General features: G+C 37.1%; 1 protein-coding gene across 3 annotated transcripts in view; it reads left to right on the top strand.

Moving 5' to 3' along the window:
- The window catches only part of MED13L (mediator complex subunit 13L), a 297,018-nt gene that overhangs the window by 187,715 nt on the left and 91,539 nt on the right, over positions 1-17,764 (top strand). Inside the window, exon 3 of one of the 3 annotated variants that reach the window (XM_033408784.2) lies at positions 3,881-3,971. The exons of the other annotated variants lie outside the window; for them this stretch is intronic. Coding sequence (XP_033264675.1) covers positions 3,881-3,971 — 91 coding nt within the window. The remainder of the gene's footprint in view (positions 1-3,880; positions 3,972-17,764) is intronic. 3 annotated transcript variants of the gene reach the window in all.

Here is a 17,764-nt window from a genome sequence, read left to right as displayed (position 1 = left end):
CACTGCCCAGCCAGCCAATTTCTCTCCTAGTGTTAAATCATATTACCTGTTTCTTTTTGTCTTTCCAGCGATTGGTTTATGCAGATATACAGTGTGTTATATATATTTCCCTTTTCTATACACATAGTATAGCAAATGGTACCCATACCCTACCCATTGTTCCATTGCTTTATTTTACTTAATAGATAGTGATGATGTGTTGAAGATCAATCCAAGACATGCATATAGGACTATATAGGAAATTTTCTAATTTCAGAATTTGTTTGCTTTGTTATCTGTGTTCTGTGAGTAGCTTTTCTAACAGTTTTCTTTTTTGTTCTTTTTGGTTTTTTTTAAAAAATCGTTTTGTTTTGGTATTTGGTTGACATAAGTAAGATAACTTGACAAAGTCCTGCTAAAGAACTTAGTATTATCAGGAAGGTAAGATATAAACACTTAAAGCAATTAGAGATAAGACACTATATATAATTAGTGTCTTGGTTTGTGGAATATTAAGTGCTAAAGGTGAAAATTGGAAGATACTGATGTGGGTTCTAGTGAAGAGAAAAGATTCTTGAAGTTAAATGTGTTTTGTTAAATCTGAGGTTTGGATGACTTGGGGTAGAATCGTGGAAAGGAAAATAGCAGTAACAAAGACATGCACACAATGGTGTCTCAAGGAAAGACTTGGCTTCTAGAGAGGAAAGTTCAGCTTAACAGCAATGAAGATAGGAAGAGATAACTTCTAATAAGAGAACTCCTTGAGTGATCTAGACAGTTAGAAGTTCTGTGACAAAGTTCTAAATTAATGAAGCTTAGATTAATTGTGATGGTTCATGAGAATAGAGACTTAAACGTTGTTTTAGTAATGACTAAATAATTAGAGTAGTTCCTTGTTAGAATTTAAGAATTGCAGAAGAGCCACCAATAAGCGTCCTGAGAGTTAAAGATCTTAAACAAACAAACAAACAGGAATACCAAGCCTTCTTTTGATGACCCAGCCCAAACTTGCCACTAAATTATGGCAATTCATGTATAACTTTTCCCTATTGCTCTTGCCTCCTTGCTTCTTCAGATTTTATTAACGTATCCTGGGACTGTTTTTAGTTAGTGCCTTTTGTATTGTCATATTTTGTCTCTTGCCAAGGATTTTAGCATTTACAACCTGCAGGCTCTTATTGCTCATGATAAAATTTTTTTTGAAGCTACGGTATGCCTCACATTATTGCAGTTGAGAAGCACCTAAGCCTTATTATAGCATTAAAGTGAATTTCTTTATAGCGCTCCCTGGTGCCACTATAGCCTCTCTGTATGGGTTTAATCAGTTGGCCTCTACTTGAAACTCGAAGAGAAGGCACCAGTAGAAAGGTAATCATGCTTCCCAGAGTCCACAGTACAGGTTTGGATGTGCTCTGAAAGACAAATTGAAATGGTAGAATAAAAAGCAACCAAGATAGAGATACTCAGTAAAACAACTTCAAGTTGGAAGGAAAGGGAGCTAATATTTGTTTAAGACTATTATTTATTGAGATACTGTGCTAAATGCTCAACATAAATTATTTCCAGTCTTCACTATATACCTGCAGCTTTGTGTTATTTACTTTGGTTTTACAGGTGAGAACGTGGAGACCTAGAGAATTTCAGTAAAAGACTAAGAAAGTGCCAGAGCTAAGAGCACATTTTCTGGGAGAGGGACAGGACCTTTCTGCATACTGCTTGCTAGGTACTTGTGTCTTGTTACTCCTCACAGCAACCCTGTGAGGTCAGTGATAGGAGTGGTGGTGAGAGATGGGGAGATGAGACTGCTATGGGGCAGAGCTAGATCTCTGTGCTACCAAGGCTCTTGCCCTTAATCTTAGCAAACAAATAATAAGTACTGTCTTCTTCCAAAACAAATGATTCACTTTTTAGTTCCCGGGCTGACTGCAAACAATGGAAAAACTATTTGTGGAGAAGGGACACAAAGAGAAGACTGCAGAGATGGCAGTGCTCAAGGTTCTGAAGGAGATTCCTAATCATGCTTCTTCTGGACCTTGTTTGCACAATAAAGTCCCAAATAGGAAATTTCAATGCATATTTAGAAGGAAGAAAGAGGTTCCGGGCCTTGGGCATTGGTCAGGGCACTTGCCCTAAGGGGCTAAGCTGGAAGCTGCTCAGTTGGCGGCTCCCTTGTGGTAGTTACATGGTTTGCATATTCCCCTAGAGCTGTCAAACTGGAAGTCTTTCTAGGTATCAGTTTGAATCCTTGGGTCAAAGGAATAGAGATCAGGGATATGGAGAGGTGAATTTCTGTCTGTCTTTTGAAGCTTTGCCTAAATATTCAGTGACTGGTACTTTTTTTTTTTTTTTCGGTACGCGGGCCTCTCACTGTTGTGGCCTCTCCCCTTGCGGAGCACAGGCTCCGGATGCGCAGGCTCAGCGGCCATGGCTCACGGGCCCAGCCGCTCCGCGGCATGTGGGATCTTCCCAGACCGGGGCGGGGCACGAACCCGTGTCCCCTGCATCGGCAGGCGGACTCTCAACCACTGCGCCACCAGGGAAGCCCATCAGTGACTGGTACTTAATAGTAAATTTAAGAATACAATTTATTTGTGGCATTTAGCCAAATTTAGAATTACGGAGGAGAAAAATGTTACTTTCTCCTCTTTTATTCACTTATCTATTAGGTGAGGTATAAGAAAAAGAGCAGCATCCTTTCAAACCTCAAAAATTGAACATAACTTAAATCCTTAAGAAAACTTTAATCCTTAAGAAAACTTTAAGTTTTAATATTTAACAGTATGTTTTTTTCCACGGGATGTGAAATGGGAGAAAAATACAATAGAGAGATGCATGTTAATAATAAGTTTTGAGAAAACTGCTTTGATAACCGCATGACCCTTTTATTGGTCACATAAAGCTGGGAAGGACGATACAATAACCTTATTTTTCTCTGATAATAGGATGAATGTTAAGCTACAAAGAATAATTTCAGGCATTCAGATCCATCATTAGGAAGATCAATAATGGGGTTAGTATTTAGAGACAGAAAGTTTGACCATCAGTCAATTAAGAAACAGAAGACAGTATCCTAACCCCAGCAGAGTTGTAATTTATGTGATTGATAATAATTTTTTAATTTAATTAATTTACTGACATATGTTTGGAAAGCATTCTAATAAAACATTCAGGTCAAGGTCTGAGTATATATTTATTTACTTTTCTCAGTAATAGATTTTGGATTTTCACCAAGTTTATCTTTTATCCCTTATTTTTCTTCAGCAAATTAAACATTTCCAGAACTCTGTTAGATTGTTTTTGGCTGTTAATTATTTTTATTATAGGGAAATTAATTTTTACGCTATCTTACTTTTGTTTAGTTCCTGCTGCTCTTTCAGTGTTTGATGGATGCACTTAATGACTAAATGAGAGAAAAGTAACCTAAGACCATTTAATATAAAATTGAGTCCAGCGGGATAGTTACCACACTGAGTAGTCTCATTCTTGTTTTCATAAGAAAGCTAGAATGTTGTAACTCAAATATACTTCCCAAGGTCACAGAGCTAGAGAGGCAGACTAGTAACCTTTTCTCCCCTTCTGTAGTTCATTGTACTTTCTGCTACGTTACATTGCCTTCTATGATTTAAGTGCTCATAAGTTTTTTAAAAATTGGAGGTTTAAAAAAATTATAAAAGTAATACATGCCCTTGAAAAAGTTAGGTAGTTTCGAAGGCAACAAAAACCTCCCTCTTCACCTCTTTTGCTCCCAGACTTGCACGAGTTAGTCCCTATGAATGGTCTTTTATGTATTCTTTCAGAATTTTATTCAGAAGACTCTAATATTGTATCTCTGTAATTTTTCTTTAATCTACCATAAAATTAAGGAAAATTAAACATTTTCCATCTTAATCCAATTTCCTAGCTTCCAAGTGTGGACTTTCAAACTACTCAGTGCTGCTTTTTAATAAAAGAATCCGATTTGTTATGTTACTGGAGTTGGAAGGACCTGTGAGGTAAGAAAGTCCCCTTAGCTTTTAAAATAAGAGGTTAAGTGATTTGCGTAGAGCTCCACAGTATTTAATTCCGGTAAGTGGTTCCAGATTTTTGTTCTTCCCACTAATCCGTACTGCCTCTCAACTCATCTTATAGGCTTAAAAGTGAACTGTATATCATAAACAGGCGTGTTTCATGTGTGTACTCAAGAAGTCTCTTTTAAAAATCTAATCCATAAACTAATACCCAGCACACAGCAGATACTTGAATATTTGGATTGAAATAATTTAAACTAATTTTTCACTACAGTTCGTTAAGAAAATGAGGGGGTTGGACCAGATCATTTTAAGGACTTTTCCACAGTAAATGTCTATGATTTTAATTTTAGTTTCATTCTGTCCTCAGAATATCAAGCTGTTTTTCTCCAGACTCAAAAGCTATTGTGTTGGGTGGCTAGTCCTGACTACCTTTCCCAGCAAGACAAGAATCTACCTGTGCCCTGTGCAGTGTTTGGTACACTCAAGTGCCAGGTTTCCTGTTAATCCTTTTCCTTCAGCTAAAGGGAAATTTAAAAATTATGTAAAGTTGCAAAATGGAACCAGGTTCCATACATTTCAGATCAGATTACAACTCTGTCCTGCATACTTTAGTGAGCTGATTTATTACCCAATAGTCCCCCTCATACGGGGGTGGGGGGGAGTATGGCTGGAAATTGGAGTATGAAGTTTGGGGCAGCAAGCTGGTTGGAATTTAAGTGGTGGTCCTGGTGGTAGTGTAGTGTTAAGCGGGATAGTAGTTTTAAGGGCCTGTGTAAAATAATGTTTATTGGCCAAGATTTGGCAGGAATGCATCTACCAGTTACCTTGACATACTATAGTGTGCAGTCAGCCATGGGTACATAAACATCTGTGAAGTTTAAGGGAACTCTATGGTTTTATAAAATTCATTCATCGAAAGAATTCTTGCTTTGTTTTGTCACTGTATATGAAATATAACAAAAATATTCCTTGTGTTTAAACAGTGTGGTTAAAGACAGGGCATAAAGAGTCATTAACAAGAGTATCTGGCAGAATGGCAAGCCTACTTATTCTTCAAATAGCAGATCAACAACTTGCTTAAAAACCTGTTTGAACATATATTAAAAATCAGTGCTAGCTTGATTAACATTAAATCAAATAAGATATAGAAACTGAAAGCTTTTACAAGTTTAATTTCCTGAAGTGTAAGGAGTCGCTTCCCAAAACTGATGTGAATACTGAATTACCACAGTATTGGAGTGCCTTTACTAACCTGATTTATTTGAGGTGACTCAAATTAATGGATTTAAAATTAAATTAATTTATTTAATTTAAGTTAAAATTAAATTAATGGATTTAAAATGACAAAAAAAGATACTAAAAAGAATTATTTTAAGCATTAAGTCTTAATGGTTACTAGTTTGGAAAATTGGAAGGTACATAAAGAGTCTTATCTGTCCTGTAAATTAAGAGTAAGATAAAATCATATCAAATAAGCCTTTATTATGGTAGAAAACCCAGAAAGATTCCATAAGACTATCAGGGTACAGGTGCAGGAGGAGAAGGGTGATTTACTTGAATACTTTTTAACACTATTTTCCTTGCCCTTTGTTGGAATTTGAAGGTTGGCCTCTGAGGACTATTGATGTTAATATACTGAAAGGGTAAATGCCTTTTGAATAGGTATTCATCTAAATAGTACTGGTTTTGCCTGAAAGTTCTTTTTCATAGGGTACTCCATTTAGAAGAAGAAAAGTTACTTTTCTCTTCCAATTTGTTAGCATATCTGGAACCAAGCTAAAACATGTTATGCTTAAGCGATACCAACTGAGTGATTTGGCCTTATCTGTACTGTGGAAGAGAATTAATTTTAATTCCAGTGTTTGTCATTAATTAGTAATCAGTTTCTAAACATGTGACTGATTTTATCAAAATTTGTTTAAATTGTTTTAAAAAACATTTTAGTCGGATTCAGTCAATCATGTCTGTTGACTGAACTTAGTTTATATTAAGCATAAAGAGTGGAGAAAACATTCATTATTTAAAACGATAGTAAGTGGAGTTAATGTTTCTCACTTAATTGAAGAACATTTCTTTTTGAAGCACCTTGACAATAATTACTTTAGTTCATGAAATTTCATCTGTTTTCAGAATTGAAAGAAAGCAGCTGTCATCATCTGAAAATTAAATATCTCAAACTGTACACGATGATATTGAATTACTGGTGATTCTTGTTTTCTTCTCCCAAACCCCCTGTATTTCTTAGTTTTCTGTCATGAACATATATTACATTATTAATCAGAACAAATAATGCTGGTATTTTTAAAAAGTAAACATAAAATAATACATTTAATTTTCTTCTGAATCTTTATAGTAATAAATACACTTGAGCACTTCCTTTTAAAAATTAGTGCCTCTAGCTTATAATTGAAATTGAGTGCTAAATGTCGATGGTACCAAAATATCAACTGTTAGTTATTTTTAAGATTCATTTAACAATGTTAAGAGAAAAACCAGGCTCTCAGTGGGAGAGTGTTTTATAGTATAGTTCATTAGTGATTTCTTTTTAAATTCTTAAAGCAGTATTATTAATTTGTATTTTTAGAGATTTCTGTACTGTGTAATTTTAATCTAGAAGTACTTGTATATTTTATATGTCATCTTGATCAACATTGGGGCCCCCAGCCATCTTTGGGCCTCTGGAGGACTGTATGTTTCTATGCTAGGCTGGGCACTGTGTGCTTTATCATCATTGTTATCATTATGCTGGGTGCCAGGCAAGTGCTTTTCAGTATTTTGAGAGACACTTAAGTGTGGTGCTTAAGAGCGTGGACTTCGAGGTCAGACTGCCTGGATTCAAACCCTAGCTTTCCCAGTTACTAATGGTGTGACCTTAGGCAAGTAAAAGTTACTTAACCTCTTTTTTCAGTTTATCTGTAAAAGAACGGTAATTGTTCTCCGTATGTCATCGGATTGTTATGAGAATTAAATGAGTTAATATTTACAAAGTACTTAGAAGAGTGCCTGACATATTTAATGTTTATTAGTCAAATGAACATTCATGTAATCCTCATAATAACTTTAAGAGAGAGATGATTATTTTACAGACGAGAGATTATGTGATTTGTTTAAGGTCACACAGCTAGTGATGTGGATCTGAGATTTAATTCTGGGCTGTCCAAAAATGTGTGTTGGGATTATAAGTGCCTATCTTATAATAGCCCTTGCATTTGGACATGTCCCCTGGCAGTTATTTTATCTAGTCTATCCCTTAATGCATCATGTCAAAAGTGATTGATGCTTATGCTATATAAAACTTGGCATAATTATAGTCAAGTATGCATGAAAAAAAATCAGGCATGATTCTAATGGGTAAAAAGGACATATGTGGGATTGTATCACCCGTTTCTAAGACATTAAAAAAGTACAAGTTGTTTAAATTTTATGATCTTAAAACCCAGCAACCCCCCCCCCCCCCGAAAAAAAAATTTACGCAGGATACATAGTTTAGAATAGAATCAACTGTATATGAATATAACAAATACCTGTTTGGGTGAAATAAAATTATTGGGAAAAGGAACATTATAATAAACTGAGAAAAGTATGTGTTAATATGGAAAAAACCTGAAAATGATAATTCAGGATATATACGTTGAAGTCAAACGTGGAATGAAACATCCTCATTTAAAAATACATACACCAGGGCTTCCCTGGTGGTGCAGTGGTTGAGAGTCTGCCTGCCGATGCAGGGGACACGTTCGTGCCCCGGTCTGGGAGGATCCCACATGCCGCGGAGCGGCTGGGCCCGTGAGCCATGGCCGCTGAGCCTGCGTGTCCGGAGCCTGTGTTCCGCAACGGGAGAGGCCACAACAGTGAGAGGCCCACGTACCGCAAAAAAAAAAAACAAAAAAACCCCCCAAAAAACACCATACACCAGAAAAGTTTATTTATCTTGGCTGTACTTCAAAATAAAGCTTTAAGAAAACCCTATTGAAGCAATAGTAATTTATCTGTATTTTGGTGGTTTCATTAAAATTTTTTCAAAAAGTACTTCAAAACCAGCAATACTAAAAAAAGAAAAGCAACGGTCTGATCACGAGAAATATATAAAGTATAATACCCAGAAAATACTAAAACTGAAAACCTTAATTAGACCATTCTCCTCTGTGCAAATGGTTGATAAATAAAAACAGCCATTATTTATGAAGCAAAGGCTCAGTTTTAGCCTTTTTTTTTTTTTTTGGCTGTGTTGGGTCTTTGTTGCTGCGTGTGGGCTTTCTCTAGTTGTGGCTAGTGGGGGCTACTCTTTGTTGCGGTGCATGGGCTTATTGCGGCGGCTTCTCTTGTGGAGCATGGGCTCTAGGCACGCGGGCTTCAGTAGTTGTGGCGCGCAGGCTTCAGTAGTTGTGGTGCACGGGCTTAGTTGCCCTGCGGCATGTGGGATCTTCGCAGACCAGGTCTTGAACCCATGTCCCCTGCATTGGCAGGTGGATTCTTAACCACTGCATCACTAGGGAGTCCCTCAGTCAGTCTTTACAGTAATCTTTTTAACAAACTTTACAAGAAAAGTATTTTGTTCATCCATCCTATTTCTTAAAACAAATGAAGATGGAAACAGATGGGAGGTACCCATTCACATGTATTAAAGAAGCAAAAATAAATAAAATGGACAAAACCAAGGCTGGTGATATTGAAGGGTAGCCTACTCATTTATTGCTACTCTTCAAAAAAATGTCAATAAATCCAGTCTTTCTAAATAGTGATATGGTACCACAAAATGAGAACTGTAAAATTCATGTCATTCTTTCACCTAGTAATACCATTTCTGACAAATGGTATTATGGAAAAAACTCTTTTTCGTTGATGTTTCTAGTTATATTATTTATATTTAGCCAAAAACTGGGATCTCCCTTAATTTTCAATAGCTATGCAAAAATATTTGTTCAAATATGGATTTATATTTTCACTATTGAGGTTTCTTAATAAAATCTAACATGTGCTTCTAAGTAATCAAGAATACCAAATGTACATGATGCTTACATACATATAAAATAACTTATTAATAATGATAAAGGTTCTGTACAAATCTTCTTTCTAAATACCAGTTTCTTTATCTGTAAAATGAAGGTGTGGGACAAAATAATACCTGACACTGATTCTGTGAAGGCTGTGAACCAAAAATGGCAAGAGGGGATGGATTCTTACAATTATTTTTTGTGGCCATGAAGTCCCCCTCTTCTCTCTGCCCACCCCTGCTTGACTGATACTTGACTGATACTTGATACTTGACTGATGACTAATGTGTTAAGCGCAGGGCCCAGTCTTTTGTGTAGGATTTCAGTAAGTCAGTGGATGATATGTGGATAGATGAATTAATGACTAATCCTGTTATAGTTTTTATTTCTTTAAATTTTTCCAGTTTTATTGAGATATAATTGACATTAACTAGTTTTTATTTCTTTTGTAAAGCTGGTTAAATAAGGAACAAATAATACTCTTGCAGTGTTTTTTTGCAGTAAGCCTTTTGTTCATATAAAATATAAATGAAATAATATCTTAACATTTATTGATTAAAGTAGTACTGTGTACTACTCTTCTAAGCATTTTTTCAAAGATTTAATCCTGATATTAATCCTATTAGGTAATAATTATCCTCAGTTTATGGATGTAAAACGTAAGATGCAGTAAGGTTAAGTAACCTACTCAAAGTCGGACAGCCAGCAAGTTAAAGGGGGCTGGGCTTTGAGCCTGTCTTCATACCTTCTGCTCCTGTAACTCTGCTCATACCTCAGTGCCCTTGACTTTGGTGGGTTCTGATAGGCATGTGTTGAGACTGGGTAGCCTAGGCAAGAATGTGGGTCAGGCAGGGTTTTACCACTAGACCAGGCAGTACACCTGCTGGTTGGAGATGGGGAACCCAGGCCAGTTGAAAAAACTCATCAGGACTTGAAGAGTGAAGGAAGCTAGGGTAGGCATCATCTTTTAGGGAAAAAGACTAAAGCTAGGATTGTTTTAAATGAGGAATGAGTTTGGCTAACAAGTCTTAGTTCCAAGTATTGGCTTTAACAGGGCTGTTTAGGATCGCTTTGTTATTATTATCCATTTGTACCACTAAGTTTCTGGCTGATAAGAAGCATCTACTTTATGAGCTGTTGCAGGGAGAAGATGTTAAATCTTCAAATGAGCTAGAACCTCCGTATTCCTTGGCCCTTGAGTTTTTCTCAGTCACTTTTGGAAGCAGCACCTTTATCATTCTCATGGACTAGGTCATGATATCAATGTTGCATTCTTTTGAGTACCTTGGCCTTGTGCCCAGGTTATTTCCCATGTTACAACCAGAGCTCTCTTGTGGTGGACCTCAAATTGGGGCCCTGCCTTTATTCCCCCCATTCGATTTTTTTTTTTTTTTTCGGTACGTGGGCCTCTCACTGCTGTGGCCTCTCCCGTTGTGGAGCACAGGCTCCGGCCGCACAGGCTCAGCGGCCATGGCTCACGGGCCCAGCTGCTCCGTGGCACGTGGGAACTTCCCAGACCGGGGCACGAACCCGCGTCCCCTGCATCGGCAGGTGGACTCCCAACCACCGCGCCACCAGGGAAGCCCTATGTTTTTTTAATTTTATTTCTCTTTCGATTTTTATATCTTGGAAACATGCTTTTTTAATGTGGGCCACCATGAGTACATAAAAGGTGATGCCAGTGCTAGCATATGGTTGTGCACAACAGTAACAGACCGGTATTAATTCAGGTTAGAATCCTAACAGTTCTAGAGAGAGCACAGACTGAGTGTCCTTAAAATGTAATTTAAGAGTTCAAATCCAAAACACTGACATTCTGAAAAGCATATGTGGCAAGTCAGTTCAAGGTAGTACATAGAATTCAGATTCCTTATTTTGAGAAAAGCTATTGCCAATCCTAAGGCAATAAAATAAACAGAGGCAACAGGGGTCAGGAAACAAACTTATAGGCCAGTGATTCCTGTTTACCACAAACGTTGTCAATATTTCATCATCCACATTTGGGTTTATGCCCAGGTAGAATTCTTCAGTTGACCATTTTGGAAATTCTAAACCATATATCAGGAGTGTTTATATTCGAAAAATGTTAGTGTTTGAAAAGTGGTAATCAATAGAATACATTCTTACAGAACAGATTATCAATAAATTCTTACTTAAACTGGTATTTCTTTTAAAGACACTTGTTAAGAAGACCGTGTCTTGTTAAAATGAACCCTGCTGTTTTTGGAGATTCTCCTGGCTTTGTGTTGTTGACTGTGTACTTTGCTGTCCCATTAGTATTGTCAGCTGTCAGATACATCTGAGGCCTCCCCAGGGCTAGATTAACAAAGCACCCCACCACCCAGATCCTGATGTCAAATAAAGAAGGCAGTATGTAATTTTTGGTGCTGTTCCCTTATTTGATCTTTCCTCAAGGTTATAGATAAAAATGGATTTTGATTTAAGGATTCTTCCCATGAATATTTGTGTTAGAGTGACATCTAAACATAGTCTTGGTGAATAAGACTGATTTTAAGTCAAATACTTTCAAATATCATTTTTGCACCTGTCACCTCAGGTAATCTAAAGTAATTTAAAATGTGAAATTAATTCCCATATATGATCCCTGTGTTGCCATTTATTGAGTCTTGTTATGTTCTGAGAATCTGCTAAAAGCTTTATGTGCACTTACTCATTTGATCCCCCATTTTAATCCTGTGATGTAAGAACTGTTACCTTCATTTTATAGGTGAGAACACTGAAGTATCCATGGTGCTTTTCATAGTGAGTGGCATAGTCATGCTACAAATTCAGAGTTGTTCTGCTCTAAAATCTGTGCTCTTTACTCCTACATTTACTCTAATGAAGAAGTTAAGAGGGGTGGTAATTTATGAGAAATATTTATTGTCTGCTTTTCCTCCTTTTTTCTTGTTGAGTTCATCACAGATCATGTTCATGTGATGTGTAATAAACGTAATAGAGGAGATAAAGCATCTACTTCTTCATTCAGTAACCATTTATTTATTGAGATCTAACATCATCTTCTACCAGTTTCCTTTTTTCATCCATCTATTCTGATAAGGATCTCCAACCTTGTGTGCAAAAGACAGTCTGTTAAAGTGCACAAATAAAAATGTTACTTTGTTTCTTTTTTCCTTTCTATTTAAAATTCCAACTTTGTGGATGTTTTAGAGCTTACAAATAGATTAGTGTTAACCACATACTACATTTCATTGGCTCTAAGATGTATCCCCCGCCCACCCCCCGCATTTTAACATCTCAAATTGTGGTATTTCTTACGTAAGAATTAGTGTTTTTTATTCCTTAGTGGTTAATAAAATGACAGTATCTACAATTTATTGTTTCTTAGAGTCAATGAAATACAGAGTTATGTGTAGAAAATTAGAATGTAAACAAATAGACACATATTGGGGGATGTGTGCTCATTTATTATTTAGCTGATAGGAGTATGTAGTCAAAATGGTTTGTTTTTACTTTTATCTCGCCTGCTTAGAATTTTCTGATTTCCCATCATCTGTGTTACAGGAATGCTCTTGCCAATATAAGCGCTACCCAAGTGTCTTTTCCCAAGGCATACTGAAGTGGACCATTTTAGAATTGTTGAGGCAGGTAAACTCCCGTCGGATGATCAGCATAGGTGTCATAGAGAGCTACATTGTTGTAGCACCCATTTCAGTGTTGTGTAGATTTCATCTGGCCTTGAGCCCATTCACTGAATTCTTTCTCTGAATATTTTAATTCTGTTTATCCTCTAAATTCTCCTGAATTAGTAGTATTGGGCCAGAAAGCTTTCAAACACTGATGCTATTCTTCATACTGTGTTTTCCCATCTTGCACCTTCTCCTTAGGTCTCGTTTTGTTTTGTTTGTTTGTTTTGTTTTGGCCACGCCATGCGGCTTGCAAGATCTTAGTTCCCCAACCAGGGATCAAACCCCAGCCTCCTCCTCCTGGCAGTGAAAGCACTGAGTCCTAGCCACTGGACTGCCAGGGAATTCCTGGCCTTATCTCATGTTGATTATTGTTGTTTCCAGTAGTGCAGGGCTCACTTTGTATCCTCCACAGTTATTTCCACTGATGTTCATCATTTTCTCATCACTTTTAGTTTTAAAAATGATCTCGGATTTTATTTACGTAGACTATACATTTTTTCTTTGTCCTGCTTTTTTGTTTGTTAAACACGATAGGGTCAGTCATCTTATTAAAACTCCATAAAACTAAACATGAACCTGCCAATTATAGAGGATGAGATAGCAGATATTGGAGTGGCTGCTTGTGACCACCTGTGCCATCTGTTGGTAGCTGGTAGAGTTGATTCTTTTGCTCAAGAGATTTTTCTTCTTTACAATGAAAATTTGAAAGTTGAAAATTCATAAATAAGGGTTTTCTGTTTTTTGTTACAGATAAAACTCTTACATGATTTTGTAATGAGATTCTATATGAACTTAAAAGTAAAGCTCTTATATTTTTATAACCATAGTATTGAAGGGTTCTTATAATTTTTTCTAAAACTTTAACAGTATAGTAGTGTATAAAATGAAGATCTCACACCGTACTTTAAGATAGCACAATAAAGAGGTTAAAGTAAAGCAGTGGTCTTTAGAAGTAAATCTGATATTTTATAATATCTTTTAAGGTTAAAGGTAAGAGTCCAGTTTTATTCTCTGAATCCCATGAAAATAAATCACTCATTCTTGCTATTTTCCTGTACAAGATGTGACACAAATTGGTTTTCTTTGTCTAGAAATTAAGTTGGTTTCTTAGATCATAGACCACGTTAAAGAAATCTCCTTCTTTATTTTTATGTCTTATTATTTTCATGGGAAAATATTAATGTTCCCCCCAATAAAGAGTATTGACCTTTTTACGTATGTGTTTCCCAGGGGCATGTGCTTTTTTTCATGGTGGCTGCCCATGGTAGTCTTATTTAGAAGAGAATGGAAATGTATGTGTGTGACTGAATCTGACTTGTGATCGCTTTTACAAAATAAATTTCCCTCTTCTCTCACCTTTCTCTTCCTTATGCATTTACACCCAGATTCTGCAGAATTAACGTGCTTATATAGCTCCTTCTCACACATGGCTGAGTGCTCTACTTGAGCAGAAAAACTACAGCTGATGCACTGTTTTCTTTACTGCAGTTGTCCAGTGCTGCATAGAGCAGCTGTCATTGTTTTGCACAGTTCTCTTTTTCCTCCAAAACTGCCTGTGGCAATTTGTACTCATTCTTTATTACCCAAGGGTTTTGCAAGCAATAAAATAATGTATCTGACTACTTAATGGCCTAATGTGATTCCCTTTTCAGAGAAGCAGCAAAGTAGAAGACTCCTTTCACTTTTCCTCTTCGCTGACCATGCAATATTAGGCCTGTTGGGACAGGTTTTTTGATGTGCTGCCAGAATGCAGAAGGAGATTCTACTGTATTGCAGTCGTATTTTCTTCAGATTCTTAAAAACTGTTTATACATTAAGCTCAGATCTGGTCAGAAATAATATTAAATATTCTACGTATAATCCTGCCTTGCAGGGAAATTTATTAATGTGATAGCTTATATTTAACGTAATTTAAAAACTATCTTCAGGTCATATTGTAAAAAATCAATATGACATTGTGATGGTGAGCGTGAAAACGCTTTTCTTTGTTCTTGCCATCCATTTATTATACTCAGCATATATGTATACATATACATAGATTCCCCCACCCCCACCCCCCTTTTAAAAGAGCCTGCTGTATGCCATACATTGTGCTAGATGCAAGGGGTTTAACAATGGACAGAAGTGATATGGCCCCTGTCCTCACGCTGTTTATAATTGAATAGTTCACTATAAAGCAGAGATCGACTGTGTGCTGCTGTGATGAGTCTTAATGCTGAAGGAGTGTAAGATGGAAGAGCTGTAAGGAGAGGAATCTGCCCTTTCGGCAGCTTAGTACTGTAGAAGGCTCAGTTGCTTTGTTGTGTGTTTAAGCAGTCTTCCTTGTGTGCCTTCGCCAAAGCAGCCCTCTGTTAGACTAGCTGAGTATTAATGAGACCCTGGGAACGCCCTTCTTACTCTAAGACTTAACTAAGCTGTTGTCAAAGCCTCTTGCTTTCTCAATCATGCTTTCTTCCCCAGGCAGTCATGCTCCAGACATCCGGGGCACCAAATTCCAAAGATTTTAGGAGCAGAGAAGTTTAATCAAATTAACCTCTTTCCGTAAGAAGTAAATACTAACTGTTGTTTGTATTTTTGTGTTAATAATAGCATAGCAGTACTACTTAATGGAACTAAGTGTTTGTAGCACAATTTTGCAATATTGCAATTAAAAAATTTTTTTATGTTGGAGGTTAAAAAAGGCTTTTGCCTTAGGTCAATGAGATTGTTTTGGAGGTATGTGAAACTAGCAGTAGCTTAGATAATCCAAAACAGTGCGTAATTATAATAAAATGACCCCCCCCCCCCCATTTCTCAAAGCACACTCAGTGCCTACAACTAATACAAAAAAGTGATCTGCTGGGTTTTCTTCAGGACTGTTCAGAGGCTAACACATACCTTGTTCTCACGGGTGGGACTAGGTATGCAGAGAAGACAGAAATGCCCCAACTTGAATAATATCAAGCAAGGTGCTGTCCTGAGGGTCCAGATGAGTGATACAGAAAGAATACTCCAAGTTCAAAGAAGGGTATTGTTCTGGGCTATCCTGTAGAGCCTATGGGAACAATCTTGATCTTCTTTTGAGGAATAAAGTAGACAGAAAGGTGGAGGAGCCGGTACGTTGCAAGAAGGCAGGAAAGGCACAAAGTGTGTCCACTTTCTGTATGGAACATCATGTAGACAGATTAGATTGGCATAGAGTAAGCAGTTCTCAGGTAAGGGGTATGAAGAGCTCTGGGACTTTGTGTGGTGTGCAGGACTGTGAGGCCATCTGAGTGAAAATAGCCTTCACTCCAGTCTGGGCCCCTCTGGTCTTTCCTTTTTAAAATAGATTCAGGTGCTGTGTAAAATTCTGTGTGAAAGGAAGACAGTATTGCTCAGAAGAGTTTAAAAACCAGTGGCACAATTGATTTGTTTGGATGTGACTTTTGTAATACTTTGTTATTTGGATTTTTGGAGTGGATTTTCCTTTCTAGTATGTTTTCTCTCTCTTTTTTAAAAAGTTATTTATTTATTTATTTGGCTGCATTGGGTCTTTGTTGCTACGCATGGGCTTTTTTCTAGTTGTGGTGAGCGGGGGCTACTCTTCGTTGCGGTGCGCGGGCTTCTCGTTTGGTGGCTTCTCTTGTTGCAGAGCACAGGCTCTAGGCACGTGGGCTTCAGTAGTTGCGCCATGTGGGCTCAGTAGTTGTGGCGCACGGGCTTAGTTGCTCCGCAGCACATGGGATTTTCCCGGACCAGGGCTGGAAACCATGTCCCCTGCATTGGCAGGCGGATTCTTAACCACTGCGCCACCAGGGAAGCCCTAGTATGTTTTCTAATATGTTTACTTGAATTGTAAAATTTGAACTTACATTCCCAAACTCACATTAGGTAATTTGAGATGAGTACTGATGAGTAGATGATTTCATTCTGATTTGTAGTGAGAACTTTAATAAATTTCAGTAACTATTATATACAGAGCATGATCACATCTTATGTTATTTAATGTTTATATCTCTGTGAGTTAGGCATTATTATCTCTATTTTAGAGCCTTGAAAACTGAAATACAGAAAGGTTAATTAACTTAAGGCAGTTAATAATGGATCACACTTGAACTCAGGTCTGCCTAATTGTAAGACCCTCTGACATTGCCCTTCTTAGTGCTGAACAATTGAGAACTGATTTTATAGCCTTGCATTAAAATAGCCATGTTATGTGTAACTACAGTTTTTTTTAAGTACGTTTTTATTTGAATACCTGGGTTTTTGTTTGTTTGGTTTGGTTTTGGCTGCGCTGGGTCTTAGTTGCGGCACATAGGATCTTTAGTTGCAGCATGCGTGCTCTTTTAATTGCAGCATGTGAACTCTTAGTTGAGCAGCTTGCAGGATCTAGTTCCTTGACCAAGGATCGAACCCGGGCGTCCTGCATTGGGAGCATGGACTCTTAACCACTGGACCACCAGGGAAGTCCCTAACTACAATTTATTTTCAAATAAACAAAAAATGCATCTGGGTAAAAAATGTTTATGTGGACAACTTTAGAAGGTGGAATTTAAAAGTTAGGCAGGACAAACAGTGAAGGTTTAGTTTTGGAAATAAGTGAGTCTCATGACTTGAAAGAAACCTTTCCCCTATCCCCAAATTGCTTTAAAATTACTTAGAATTTTTAAAGTTAAAGATGAAGAAAAGTAATTTATATTCTTATCAAGTTAGTGATAAGAAGGCTTTGGGTTAGTGGTTAGCATGTTTATAGATGTGAGCTGAGCCTCAGAGATGGAAGGGGAAGGAAAGCAGACTGTAGAGAATAACAGGAGACACAGATACTCTTACACCACTGTCTTCAGTTTCCACTTCCTCTTCTTAAAGATGACACCATGCTTTTATGTCTTTAACTTTTTTCTTATCTCTGTCCTTTCACTTCCATTTATCTTCAGTGAATTAATAATTCTGCAGAAGTCAAAGCTCTATAAAACAAGCGTCATTTGTGTTGGTGTGTGTATACTTAAGATATGGTTGAATCTAGAATCTTTCCTCCCAATGCAGTCCAATAATTGTAATCTATAGTTAAATTATCAAATTATTGGCATACATATGGTTGCTTTTTAACACCTTAGGCCTTAAAATATTTCTCAGATTTTTAATACTGAGTATATTAATACAAAGTGACACC

Source organism: Orcinus orca, chromosome 15 (genome assembly GCF_937001465.1).
Source record: "Orcinus orca chromosome 15, mOrcOrc1.1, whole genome shotgun sequence".
Lineage (NCBI taxonomy): Eukaryota > Metazoa > Chordata > Mammalia > Artiodactyla > Delphinidae > Orcinus > Orcinus orca.
Note: the sequence above shows the minus strand (reverse complement) of the source record. Positions and strands in the feature narration are given on the sequence as shown.